Here is a 14556-nt window from a genome sequence, read left to right as displayed (position 1 = left end):
CGTATTCATGCTCAACATGCCAAATCTGAATCTATTATTATAGCTGTAGTGGACTAACATGGACAATATTTCACTCGAATATGGATACAAATGGAAATGCAAAGTATAAATAGCTCAAAAGTGTTCAGTGCTGGAGTAAATGTTAGTTTCCACCGCTTCCACAATGAGAAAAATAATCCAACATGAGTACAAACAAGGGCACCAGTATAATTAACCATGTGTAAATTGTAGCAGAAAGAGAAACAGGTGTTCTCATTCATAACCCTGCTTACGGCCACACCACCCTGAGCGGCCCGATCTCATCTGATCCCGGAAGTACTTGGATGGGAGACCGCCTGGGAATACCAGGTGCTGTAAGTGAAAAGAAACTGAGTGAAATGCATGAAACTGTTTTCCGGGTTGTGTTTTGTGTTTCGTTTTGTGTGATACATACTGTACCTTTTTGTAGTGGAGGAGCAAGTTAGCCAGACAAACCCCCTTATTGCTAAAGTAGCTTGACAAAAATAATGGGTTAAAGGGATCCTACGCCACAAAGTATCAACAACTCATATGTGTGATGCATGTATTTAGAAGCTGCATCTGTATGTGTTAGCTGGTTGAGCTGGAGATAACTGCTTTATTTGGTAATTTACCTTCAACCATGAATTATATTTTGGACATTGATCATATGTTTAGTTTAGAAAATGCCGTAGATTACAAATACCTGTTAACAACAGCCATCAAACACATTTAAAAGAGCAAAACATTACAATATTTACCCCTGAAATGTATGGGGTAAGTATAAAGTAGCACTGAATCAAAACATTCAAGAAAAGTACCCATATCTCACCATTGCAAGAAACAAAAGTGCTTAAATAAATGTGTTACTTTGCACCACTGCATTTAGCAACTGACAAAATATGCAGAAAACTGTTCGTCACATGTCTTTGAGTTGCCGGAGAAATTAAACCTCATGTTGCTGGTTGCTGACAGTTTGTGGGTGATTTTATTTCCCATCAGGCTGATCAGGCAGACGCCGTCACTTTGGACGGAGGGGACATCTACATTGCTGGACTGAACAACAATGGCCTGCAGCCCATTATTGCTGAGGACTACGACACCTGTATGTTCACGAATCAGCTCTCTCTACTGACCAACAAGAGAGGGGATTTTACATGAGCTGCATGTTTTGACTTCTTCCTGACAATTGTTCTGCTCACATCCAGCGGCGTCGGACACCTGTTACTACGGTGTTGCTGTGGTGAAGAAGGGCACTACATTTGGCCTGAGAGACCTCCAGGGGAAGAAATCCTGCCACACTGGGTTGAATAAATCTGCAGGCTGGAACATCCCCATCGGAACCCTGGTGTCCATGGATTTGATTCAGTGGGAAGGCATTGAAGATGAAGCTGTTGTCAAGGGTAAGTTACACTATGTGAGGCACAATCCTCAAATAAAAGTTACTTCGCGTATACGTCACGAGTGATCACAGTGTGAAATGTGTTTTCTCTGGATTTGTATTCTCAGATACCTGTCATTTCATGTAATGGGAGACCTGCCAGTTAAATATGAGGCTACAGCCAGCAGAAACGGCTCTGTCCAAAATTCACCCTGCAGCACCTCTAAAGATCACCAATTAGCACATTTAATTTGCTTAATCTGAGTGTAAAAATGTCAAATTGTAACATAAAGTCATAGGCCACGCCCAGCCAAGAAACAATCTGGCCCATACAACCCCTGTAGAACACAATGTTGATGATTTATAAAGCTTTCCAGTCTTGTCCAGAAAGTTCCAAGTAATAAAGAGCATTATTGAGACTTTATTTATGTTGTGGTCAAGCTGTCTCATCGGTGTGGGTGGTGGAGCTGCTTTACAGGCACTGGGACAAACGTTTCTAAAATCTTTGCTAACGACGTTGCTTTTTGTCTCTCAGCTGTGGGCAACTACTTCGGCCAGCTGTGTCCCGGGGCCACAAGGCAGCAATCTGTGCCAACTCTGCAGGGAGACTGCTCCAAGTCTCACACTGAGCCGCACTACGACTACAGCGGAGCCTTCCAGTCAGTATTAGTCTGATCTCTAATCCTTCTCAGTTGTATCGTCCTCCATCGACCTCTGCACATGTCTCTTCCAAATATGACCACACCTCCATCCTGTGACATTTTAATGTAATGTGATGCCTTCTTGAACCCAGTGGAAATGTTGGGAACAAACAAACCACTAATGTTGGTGTTCCTGTCGACTGCTCTTCTTAATAGGTGCCTGAAGGACGGCGCTGGAGACGTGGCTTTGTGAAGCACCTCACTGTACCTGGTCAGTGTCACACGGTCATTTATTCTAATATGAATTATGGACTCATAGTAAATGTCAGCAACTAAACTAGTCAGTTGTTTCAAATCTACAGTATAAGACTAGCTAAATGCCCTCATCCTGTTTAATAATTCATTACCATATATCTTTTTATTAAATTAGATGTTTTATCAATTACAATAACAACAAAACAAGAAAAAGACTTTCAGACAGGCAGCATCACATATATATCAGATTCATTGGATATTATGGAGGGCAAACTTGTTATGAAAATGACATAATTAAGGCAAAGGGAGGAAAAACAAGAAGCCAGTCCCCATTTTAATTGTTCAAACTGATATATACAATATATTATTTCCATCTTAAAACCAAGCCAATTATCTGATGATGGGAGGATCAGTCTCTAACTCTATGTATATATGTATGTATTTATTTATTTATTCTCCACACAATATACACTACCGTTCAAAAGTTTGGGATCACCCAGATAATTTCGTGTTTTCCATGAAAACTCACACTTTTATTTATCAAATGAGTTGCAAAATGTATAGAAAATATAGTCAAGACATTGACAAGGTTAGAAATAATGATTTGTATTTGAAGTATTAATTTTTTTCTTCAAACTTTGCTTTCGTCAAAGAATGCTCCTTTTGCAGCAATTACAACATTGCAGACCTTTGGCATTCTAGCTGTTAATTTGTTGAGGTAATCTGTTGAAATGTCACCCCACGCTTCCTGAAGCACCTGCCACAAGTTGGATTGGCTTGATGGACTCTTCTTGCGGACCATACGGTCAAGCTGCTCCCACAACAGCTCAATGGGGTTGAGATCTGGTGACTGTGCTGGCCACTCCATTACAGACAGCATACCAGCTGCCTGCTTCTTCCCTAAATAGTTCTTGCACAATTTGGAGGTGTGCTTTGGGTCATTGTCCTGTTGGAGGAGGAAATTGGCTCCAATCAAGCGCTTCCCACAGGGTATGGCATGGCGTTGCAAAATGGAGTGATAGCCTTCCTTATTTAAAATCCCTTTTACCTGGTACAAATCTCCCACTTTACCAGCACCAAAGCAGCCCCAGACCATCACATGACCTCCACCATGCTTGACAGATGGTGTCAGGCACTCTTCCAGCATCTTTTCACCTGTTCTCGTCTCACAAATGTTCTTCTGTGTGATCCAAACACCTCAAACTTGGATTCATCTGTCCATAACACCTTTTTCCAATCTTCCTCTGTCCAATGCCTGTGTTCTTTTGCCCATACCAATCTTTTCTTTTTATTGGCCAGTCTCAGATATGGCTTTTTCTTTGCCACTCTGCCTAGAAGGCCAGCATCCCGAAGTCGCCTCTTCACTGTCGACGTTGACACTGGCATTTTATGGTACCATTTAAAGAAGCTGCCAGTTGAGGACCTGTGAGGCGTCTATTTCTCAAACTAGAAACTCTAATGTACTTGTCTTCTTGCTGAGTTGTGCACCGGGGCCTCCCACTTCTCTTTCTGCTCTGGTTAGAGCCCGTTTGTGCTGTTCTCTGAAGGGAGTAGTACACACCGCTGAAGGAAATTTTCAGTTTCTTTGCAATTTCTCACATGGAATAGCCTTCATTTCTAAGAACAAGAATAGACTGGCGAGTTTCACATGAAAGTTCTTTTTTTCTGGCCATTTTGAGAGTCTTATCGAACCCACAAATGTGATGCTCCAGATAATCAACTAGCTCAAAGGAAGGCCAGTTTTATAGCTTCTCTCATCAGCAAAACAGTTTTCAGCTGTGCTAACATAATTGCACAAGGGTTTTCAAGGGTTTTCTAATCATCCATTAGTCTTCTAAGGCGATTAGCAAACACAATGTACCATTAGAACACTGGAGTGATAGTTGATGGAAATGGGCCTCTATACACCTCTGGAGATATTTCATTAGAAACCAGACGTTTCCACCTAGAATAGTCATTTACCACATTAACAATGTATAGAGTGTATTTCTGATTGATTTAATGTTATCTTCATTGAAAAAAACAATGCTTTTCTTTGAAAAATAAGGACATTTCTAAGTGATCCCAAACTTTTGAACGGTAGTGTAAACCTGTATCATATACTCATATGAGGCTGTTTTAATGCTTTATTACACTTTTTTATGTTTATTTTAACAGCTAAGATTCTCACTCTTTGTCAGAATATAACATAACATAATAATAATATAATAACTAATACAATATTTTTGTAAACAAATCGAGAAACAAAGCGCTCCTTTGATGAACCGTAGACTTTGACTTCACAAAACAGGGTGGGGAGAAGATGGGTAAAACGTTTATGTAGAAGTAGAAGATTTAAATAACTTGTGTCTCATTGTTTTTGCACACTTTCAGAGTCGGAGAAGGCCAACTACGAGCTGCTGTGCAAAGATAACACCAGGGCGCCAATAGACGACTATGAAAAATGCCACCTGGCCAGAGCACCAGCCCACGCTGTTGTCAGCCGCAAGGACCAACAGCTGGCTGGATTAATCTGGAACAGCCTGACTTCAGTACAGGTATGGTACTAAATGTTGTACTGCACAAAGGGCCCCGTTGAGAAATACAGTGATTCATTGAAACATGTAACTCGTGGGCTTACATAACGAAAGAACTTTCCTTTAGTCTCTTCAGGGCTTTGACCTCTTCTCCTCTGAAGCCTATGCACCTGGCAAAAACCTGATGTTCAAAGACTCCACCAAGAAGCTGGTGCAGCTGCCCCCAAACACCGACTCCTTCCTGTATTTGGGTGCTGGATATACCAGCATCATCCGTTCCCTTAAGAAAGGTACTTTTAACATTAGTTGACAAAAACACACGTATTCATTTTAGACTTCAGACACTGGTTTATGGTTGTACTTCACTTTCCAGAGCCAACAGGCACTCAATCCACTGCCATTAAATGGTGTGCCGTGGGCCACGCTGAGACGGTCAAGTGTGACACGTGGAACGGCAACAGTGGTGACGCCGACCCCCAAGTTGAATGCGAGACTGCCCCTACTGTTGAAGAGTGCCTGAAAAAGATTATGGTAAAACAGTCTTTTCGTCACAACCGTGAGATGTTTTTCTTTGTTCAAACTTGTGTATCTGATTATCTGTGATCTCTGTCATCCTGTAGCGTAAAGAGGCCGACGCAATGGCAGTGGATGGAGGACAGGTGTACACCGCTGGGAAGTGTGGTCTTGTTCCTGCTATGGTGGAGCAGTACGACGCAGGTGGGATGCTTACACAGCACAGACACCGTGCCGTTACATTTATTCCTAACTTTCCTACAATATTTTAATCTCTGTCTCTCTCCGCAGATCAGTGCGGCGTCCCTGGAGGTAATACAGACTCAATCAAATGTTCCGATATCTCCGACATGAGAACCAAACGTGTGATTTGTGCATGTGCCTTGAGGACCATAAAAGAAAACATTCCATCTATGTGACTATATGACAATAGCAACGATCCTAGACAACATCTAGTTTGCACTGGCTTAAAGACTTTCTAGATTATGCAAACAGTTTACATGGAACTGATTAATATGGAAGTGTAATAGCAGAAAATGTTCATCTCACAGCTTTAAGATGAACCTTTAAATGAAATGACTTAATACCAATAATTGTCCGAGGGATATATTTTTGATTCATACATGCTGTATTTTCCCTCTCGTCGTAGCCAAGGCCTCCTCTTACTACGCTGTCGCCGTGGTAAAGAAGAGTTCAGGGTTGACCTGGAAAACCCTGAAGGGCAAGAGGTCTTGCCACACTGGCGTCGGCAGAACTGCTGGCTGGAACGTCCCCATGGGTCAAATACACAAAGAGACTAACGACTGTGACTTCAGTGAGTGTGACAGGAAAAATCTCAAATATGTTCAGAAACGCAACACCAGCAAGATTATGTTTCCTATCAACCACATGAGGAAATGTTTCAAAGTTGCAAAATGTTCACGTATTTAATTACAAAGTTCACTTGTTGCAACATACTTTTGTCATGGCTTAGACAACTCAGTAAAGTCATATTTCACAAAAAGACATTACTCCTTAGTGTCGCTTCACATTCTCACGGTTGCCTTTTCCACACACCGAGTGTAACGCCAACACATTGTATCCCCTCCTCTCCTCAGCCAAGTTCTTCATCAGCGGCTGTGCCCCCGGCTCAGACCCCACCTCTCCGTTCTGTTCTCAGTGTGTCGGCAGCCGCAAGATTAAGGATGATTCCAAGTGCAAAGCCAGCGCTGACGAGGATTACTACGGCTCCACCGGCGCCTTAAGGTAGGATGGCAACAGTGCATTTCTAAACGCGCGTCCTTAAAAGGATAGAGAGACATTTTGGGAGATGCGCACATTTGCTTTCTTTCTGAGAATTAGGAAAGATTGATATCGCTCACATATCCGTCTGGTGACCGGGCCGTCGCCTATGGGGTCCGGTCGGTGTCAGCCCGAAGAAATAACATGGAGCATTCACCCTGTGGACCCACCAGCCGCATGGAAAAGCATCGGGGTCGGGTCCTATGTAGGCCGAACGGCAGGCCGGGCAGGGGGCCTGGGCGAGCCGATCACCGGCAGCATGGAATAGCTCTAGGGACGTGGAACGTCACCTCGCTAGCGGGGAAGGAGCCGGAGCTGGTGCGGGAGGTGAGGCAGTACCAGCTAGATATAGTTGGGCTCACCTCCACGCAATGCACTGGCTCTGGAACCAAGCTCCTGGAGAAGGGTTGGACTCTGTTCTTTTCTGGAGCTGCCTAGGGTGAGAGGCGCCGGGCGGGAGTGGGGATACTCACAAGCCCCCGGCTGAGTGCTGCTGTGTTGAAGTTTTCCCCGGAGAACGAGAGGGTCGTCTCTCTGCGCCTACGGGTTGCGGGGAGTAAGGCTCTGACTGTGGTTTGTGCTTATGCACCAAACCACAGTTCAGAGTATCCGGCCTTCTTGGAGTCGGTAGGAGGGGTCCTGGGAAGGGCGCCGCCTGCCGACTCCATAGTTCTCCTGGGAGACTTCAACACTCACGTGGGCAATGACAAAGAAACCTGGCGGGGGTGATTGGGAGGAACGGCTTGCCGATCTTAACCTGAGCGGTGTTCTGTTATTGGACTTCTGTGCTAGCCACGGCTTGTCCATAAAGAACACCATGTTCGAACATAAGGTGGCTCATAAGTGTACCTGGTACTAGAACACCTTAGGTCGGAGATCAATGATCAACTTTGTAATCGTATCATCTGATCTGCGGCCGTATATCTTGGACACTCGGGTGAAGAGAGGAGCAGAGCTGTCAACTGATCACCACCTGGTGGAGAGTTGGATCAGATGGCGAGGGAGTCAGATAGAAAGACCTGGCAAGCCCAAACGTGGAGTGCGGGTGAACTGGGAACTTCTGGTCGAGGACCCTGGAGGTCTTCAACTCCCACCCCATAAAATCCCTGGCAGAGGCCGCTAAGGTTATCAAGAAGCTCCTTGGTGGCAAGGCGCCGGGGGTGGATGAGATCCGCCCTGAGATGCTGAAGACGCTGGACATTGTTGGGCTGTCTTGGCTGACACGCCTCTTCGATGTCGCATGGGGGTCAGGAACAGTGCCCTTGGACTGGCAGACCGGGGTGGTGGTTCCCATTTTCAAAAAGGGGGACAAACTATCGTGGTATCACACTACTCAGCCTTCCGGGTAAAGTTTATGCCAGGGTGCTGGAAAGGATGCTCCGACCGTCGGTCGAACCTCAGATTCAAGACCAGCAGTGCGGATTCCGTCCCGGTTGTCTTTACCCTCGCACGAATACTCAAGGGGTGCTGGGAGTTTTCCCAACCAGTCTACATGTGCTTTGTGGACTTGGAGAAGGCTTTCGACCCGGTCCCTCGGGGGGTGCTGCGGGAATATGGGATTCCGGACTCGTTGCTACGGGCTATCCGGTCTCTGTACGCCTGCAGTAAGAGCTGTGTTCGTATTCTCGGCATTAATTCAGATACGTTCCCAGTGGGTTTTGGCCTCCGCTAGGGCTGCCCTTTATAACCGGTCCTGTTTGTGATTTTCATGGACAGGATATCTGGGCGCAGCCTGGGGGGGGGGGGGAGCAGGTGATCTCCGGCATTCACTGGGGCGTTTTTCAGCCAAGTGTGAAGCAGCGGGGGTGAGAGTTAGCACCTCCAAATCTTGAGTACCCCAAGCGAAGGAGTTCAAGTATGTCGCAGTCTTGTTCACGAGTGAGGGTAAAATGGAGCGGGAGATTGACAGGCCGATCAGACCCAGGACACGCTGTAGGGATTATATCTCCCGGCTGGCCTGGGAAAGCTTCGGGATTCCTCAAAATGAGGGAAATGAAGATTAGTTGCAATAATATTTACGGCTCTGCAAATAAAAATAAATAAACTTGGTTTGAACCGTTTCTATGTCATGAACAAATGGTTATAGCTGGAAAATGTTGCGGGTGAGAGGGAAGTCTGGGTCAGCCTGCTGGGTCTGCTGCTCCCGCAACCCGACCCCGGAACAAGCGGATGATAATTGATGGATGGAGAGACAGGTTGACTGCCTTTCTTTATGCTAAGCTAAGCTAACTGCCTTTCAACTCCAGCTCTTTACTTAGCAACCAGACATGAGAGCGGTATCAATGTTCTCATCTGACAGAGCAAATTAATGTGAATTGCTCTTCCAGTTCACCCTGCTCTGGGTGGAAAACCCATCTTCATATTGCTCAAGTTGTGTTTTCTTCATTGTAGATGTCTGGTTGAGGATTCCGGAGACGTTGCCTTCATCAAACACTCAACCATACTCGACAACACAGCTGGTAAGAGACGGACACGGACCGGTCCACATCTAAACTGCGACTGTGTCATTTTGTATAAAACTATAACATTCTTGCTACTCTTCTTTGTTAAAGTCAACAATGATGAGTACCAGCTGATCTGTCCGGGGAAGAGTCCAGTGCCAGTCACTGATTACCTCTCTTGTCACCTGGCTGCTGTGCCCGCCCACGCGGTGGTGACTCGCCCTGACAGCCGCAACGAGGTTGTTCGCATTCTCTTGGAGCAGCAGGTCAGTGAGGGAAAAATACAGGGTCAAAGTCAAAAAGGGCATTTTGAGGGGGTTGGCACACTTGTTTTGAAGTTTAAAGATGTTTTTACGGCCTTGTTATGGATGTCGAAATTACTCGATCAAAGGAACATTTGAAATCTCCCTTTTATTTCTCATTATAGTCCGCATTTGGTGCCACTGTCAGTGATGCCGCATTCAGCTTGTCCGAAGGTGGAAAGAACCTCCTCTTCAAGGACTCCACTAAAGTGTCTCCAGGTGGTTGAAGCTGGAACAAGCTATGAAAGCTTTCTGGGACCAGAGTACATGAATGCCATGAGTTCGCTCAGACAGTGCACGGAAACCACTCCAGGTCTGTAGTCCCGTTGGTCAAATCAAGAGTAATGGGATAGAAGATGGCGGCTGTGTCCAGACGCCGTCGAGGTAGCTCTGGAGATTGTGCGCTCTTTTAGTTTTTGTGTTTATTTTTAATATTTTCTTTGCCACAAACACATCGGCAATAACAGCATACGACCGCAGCACACTTTTGGACATAAACTTTTGCGCAAAACAAGGGTTTTGTCCACTTTTTCCATCGATCCAGCGTGGCCGGCAGAGATCGTACGAGCGAACCACAACAACAGCAGTGGAGCCGCTACTACGGGGAGACGACGAAAACATCGAGGGAAACGGAGCGGAATTCGGAACAGACTGAGAGTTCAAGCCCACCGTCCACCTCTGCCCAGCATCCTTCTTGCTAACGTCCAGTCTCTGGAAAATAAGATGGATGATGTTAGGGCAAGGATCAGATTCCAACGGGACATGAGGGACTGTAACATCTTTTGTCTGACGGAAACATGGCTGACCACGCTGGTGCCGGATCGAGTCATATGCCCAACCGAGTCCTTCTCTGTTTTCCGTGCAGACAGAACGGAAGAGTCTGGTAAATCTAAGGGTGGAGGGGTTTGCTTCATGACTAACAACAAGTGGTGCAACCCCAAGGACATTAAGACTCTTTCTCGTTCCTGCTCGCCGAACCTGGAACATCTGACGATCTCATGCCGTCCATTCTACCTTCCCGGGAGTTCAGCTCGGTCATCACCACAGCCGTCTACATTCCACCACAAGCGGACACCGACGTAGCACTATCGGACCTACATGATGTGTTATGTCGGCATCAGAACAAGTATCCCGACGCGGCTGTGGTGGTGGCTGGGGACTTTAATAGGGCAAACCTAAAAAAAGTCATGCCGAACTTTCACCAGCACATTACGTGTGCTACCAGAGGGGAAAGAACGTTGGACCACTGCTATACGCCATTCAAGAGAGGCTACAAGGCTGTCTCTCCCTCCGTTCGGCAAATCAGACCATGCCGCCATTTTCCTGCTACCGGAGTACCGACAAAAGATCGCGCGGGAAGCGGTAGTGACGAGGGACGTAAAGCGGTGGTCTGACCAATCAGAGGCTGAGCTACAGGACGCTCTGCGTGTCGTCGACTGGGACATGATCCAATCCAGTTCCAGTGACGTCAGCGAGTTTGCGGAAGTAGCAATGAGCCTCATAGCAACGCTAGCGGACACCATCGTCCCACGGTAAAAGTTAGGGTCTTTCCTAACCAAAAGCCGTGGGTTGATAGATCCATCCGTGAAGCTGTGAACGCCCGTACTGCTGCCTATAACTCCGGTCTTGTATCCGGCAACATGGACGAGTACAAGGCAGCGGTCTATGGACTGAGGAGGGCGGTGAAGGAGGCCAAGAGGAGGTACCGAGACAGAGTGGAATCACAGATGGAGCAGCGCGACACCAGGCGCCTATGGCAGGGGCTACGGACTATCACAGACTACCAGAGCAGATCCCGCGCAATGGTGAGTGCCGACGCATCCCTAGCGGACGACCTGAACTCATTTTATGCACGGTTTGAGGCTAGCAACAACAGCGCTAGCTCACCGGCTAACAACAACACCGTTAGCGTAGCCGGTGAGTTCTACCGCTGGGGATGAACACACACTCTCTGTGACCGAGCACAGTGTGAGGAGGGCTCTGTTGAGGGTGAACACCAGGAAAGCTGCAGGTCCAGATGGCATATCTGGGCGAGTACTGAAGACCTGTGCTAACCAGCTAGCTCCAGTGTTCACCACAATATTCAACCTCTCCTGGCTGAGTCCGTGGTCCCCGCCTGCTTCAAGAGATCCACTATTGTCCCTGTGCCCAAGAATGCTTCTCCAGCATGTATGAATGACTACCGACCGTGGCCCTCACCTCGGTGGTCATGAAATGCTGAGAGGCTGATAAAGGACTACATCTGCGCCTTCCTCCCTTCCTCCATGGACCCGCTGCAGTTTGCTTATCGCCCAAACAGATCCACGGATGATGCTGTCTCCCAGGTACTGCACACCACACTCTCTCATCTGGACAGCCAGAGGGGGGCCTATGTGAGACTGCTGTTCATTGATTATAGTTCAGCTTTCAACACCATAGTCCCTCCAGACTGGCCGGCAAGCTGATTGAGCTGGGACTGAACACCCCTGTGTGCTTGGATCCTGGACTTCCTGACCGCCAGGCCACAGGTGGTCAGGGTGGGCAGACACACTCCAAACCCTCACCCTGAACACAGGATCCCCCAGGGTTGCGTCCTCAGCCCCTACTGTACTCCCTGTACACACATGACTGTGTGGCCAGGTTCAGCTCCAACACCATCATCAAGTTTGCGGATGACACAGTGGTGGTGGGCCTGATCTCCGACAACGACGAGAAGGCCTACCTGGAGGAAGTTGCTGATCTGTCACTCTGGTGCCAGGACAACAGCCTCATCATGAATGTCACCAAAACTAAGGAGCTGATTGTGGACTTTAGGAGGGTACAACAACAGAGGACGTACTCACCACTGGGGATTAACGGGACTACTGTGGAGAGGGTGAGCGGTATAAATACCTGGGAGTCCACATCACCGAGGATCTGACATGGTCAACGAACACAGACACTCTGGTGAGAAAGGCAAGGCAGCGCCTCTACCACCTCAGGCAGCTGAGGAAATTTAAAGTTTCCCAGAGGATCCTTCAGTCCTTCTACTCTGGAGCTGTAGAGGCGTCCTGACAGGAAGCATCACAGCCTGGTTTGGCAACTGCTCCGCTCAGGACAGGAAGGCTCTGCAGAGAGTAGTGCGTTCGGCTGAATGCACTATTGGAACTACACTCCTCACCCTGCAGGACTTGTACACCAGGAGGTGCAGAACCAGAGCCGCAGGATCATGAAGGATCCTCACCACCCCAACAACAGACTGTTTCAGCTGCTGCGGTCAGGCAGGCGCCTCCGTAGTCACGCTGCAAGAACAGAGAGACTGAGACGGAGTTTCTTTCCTCAGGCCATCAGGATTGTGAACTCCGACCTCACCAGGACCCCACATAGACCCACACAACTGCCCCTCTTAGGCACACACACACACACACACACACTTACTGTAAATATTGTGTTGTTTTTATTGTAAATAGTGTGTACTTGTTGCCCTTGCACATTCCTGCTGAGCATTGCCACTTTCATTTCACTGCACACCCTGTGTGTGTATGTGACAAATAAAACATCTTGAATCTCTTGAATCTTGAACAGTCGAGACATTAACTTTCAAAATGTATCTCTGCATCCAAGACGCATCACATTCAGCTTAACCCTCCTGTTACCTTCGGGTCAATTTGACCCCATTCAATGTTTAACCCTCCTGTTACCTTTATATTTACTGACATATTTTACCCTTGGGGTCAATTTGACCCCAGCAATTAAAACCTCCAGAAAATTATTAGAATTAATATTGTTTTCCAAGTTTAAGTGTGAGGTACTTTATGTTTGTTTGTTGACTACCTAAATAGCCCTTTAAATATATAAAAAAGTTGATATTTCTTATATGTTTGACACAGTGAAAAACAGTCAAATTGACCCGAAAGAACACCGACATTAAACATTGAATGGGGTCAAATTGACCCTAAGGTAACAGGAGGGTTAAATACGCTATTTCTTCTTTTCTTTCCGTTCCCAACCGATCTGGAGAAATCTTGCACTTTCCATTCCTGCCAGGAAACAAACTAGTGACCGCCACGGAGCATGTGGTGCCTCCTCACTCAGCCTGCAGTGATTCGGGCACCTTAACCACACTTCACACATTAAGATAAGATAAGAGAGATAAGATAATCCTTTATTAGTCCCACAGTCGGGAAATTTCAGGATCACAGCAGCAGGTGCACGTTAGAGCATTAATAAAAATAAAACACAAAACACAATAACAATACTAATCCTAAATACTAAAAGACTAAATATACAGAGGAAACTATATATACAAGGGGAAAACAAAGTAAAGTGCTGAGTAAAGTGTTGAGTTTGCCAGGATCTCCAGCAATCTACTGCAGTGTGTTGTGCAGCCTGACAGCAGCAGGAAGGAAGGACTTGTGCTGCCTCTCCCTCAGACACCGAGGATGAATCAGACGGTGGCTGAAGGAGCTGTGCAGAGCTGCAAGAGTGTCAAGCATGGGGTGTGAGGCGTGGTTCATCAGGGACGAGAGCTTTGCCATCATCCTCCCGTCCCCCACCACCTCCACAGTATCCAGAGGACACCCAGCACGCTGCTGGCCTTCTTTAGCAGCTTGTTCCGCCTCTTCCTGTCAGCCGCTGCCATGCTGCTGCTCCAGAAGACCACTCCATAAAAGATGGCGGATGCCACCAGAGTTAAAGAAGGTCTTCAGGAGTGCTCCCTGCACTCCAAAGGCCCTCAGTCTCCTCAGCAGAAAGAGTCTGCTCTGTCCCTTCTCATAGAGTGTGTGTGCGTGGTCAGCCCAGTCCAGTTTGTGTTTCAGGTGAACACCCAGGTACTTATAAGATTTTACAATCTCAATGTCCAGTCCCTGGATGCTCACTGGTACCGGAGGAGAGCGTTTACCACGGCGGAAGTCCACCACCAGCTCAAGTTTCAAGTTTCAAGTTTTTATTGTCACATCCCCTTTTATACAAGTATAATCGGTTCGTGAAATTCTTATGTGCAAAACACCCGACAGCAGTAGCAGACTAAAAAAAAGAATAAGAATGAGAATAAACTATACAATATCCACACACAAAAAAGAAGAAAGTATTAACAATATATATATAAAACAATGTAATAGAATATACATCATGACAATATATATATATAAAACAATGTAATAAAATATACACTTTTTTGAGACTATATATATATATATGTATATACATACAATATATATATAAACAATGTAATAAAATATACACCATGGCCATAGATATTCACAGAAT

At 46.5% G+C, this 14556-nt stretch overlaps 1 protein-coding gene and 1 pseudogene across 1 annotated transcript; both read left to right on the top strand.

Moving 5' to 3' along the window:
• The first annotated feature begins 308 nt into the window (after nt 1–308).
• LOC130198434 (serotransferrin-like) lies at nt 309–6567 on the top strand. The gene is made up of 11 exons (XM_056421596.1): nt 309–353; nt 1000–1102; nt 1206–1400; nt 1914–2037; nt 4619–4811; nt 4927–5080; nt 5164–5321; nt 5411–5507; nt 5595–5615; nt 5953–6117; nt 6401–6567. Exons 1-11 carry the CDS (start codon nt 324–326, stop codon nt 6550–6552), a joined length of 1392 nt encoding a protein of 463 aa, XP_056277571.1. The 5' UTR covers nt 309–323; the 3' UTR covers nt 6553–6567.
• A 1509-nt stretch (nt 6568–8076) lies between these two features.
• LOC130198433 (serotransferrin-like) lies at nt 8077–13741 on the top strand (annotated as a pseudogene).
• The last annotated feature ends 815 nt before the right edge of the window (nt 13742–14556 follow it).

This window comes from Pseudoliparis swirei, chromosome 8, assembly GCF_029220125.1.
Source record: "Pseudoliparis swirei isolate HS2019 ecotype Mariana Trench chromosome 8, NWPU_hadal_v1, whole genome shotgun sequence".
Classification (NCBI taxonomy): domain Eukaryota; kingdom Metazoa; phylum Chordata; class Actinopteri; order Perciformes; family Liparidae; genus Pseudoliparis; species Pseudoliparis swirei.
Note: the sequence above shows the minus strand (reverse complement) of the source record. Positions and strands in the feature narration are given on the sequence as shown.

Coding starts and splice junctions, on each gene's coding strand:
- LOC130198434 (XM_056421596.1), top strand. CDS start 324: ATGGGAGACCGCCTGGGAATACCAGGTGCT. Junction 1,103..1,205: donor TGCTGAGGACTACGACACCT/GTATGTTCACGA, acceptor GCTCACATCCAG/CGGCGTCGGACACCTGTTAC. Junction 2,038..4,618: donor GACTACAGCGGAGCCTTCCA/GTCAGTATTAGT, acceptor ATTTAAATAACT/TGTGTCTCATTGTTTTTGCA.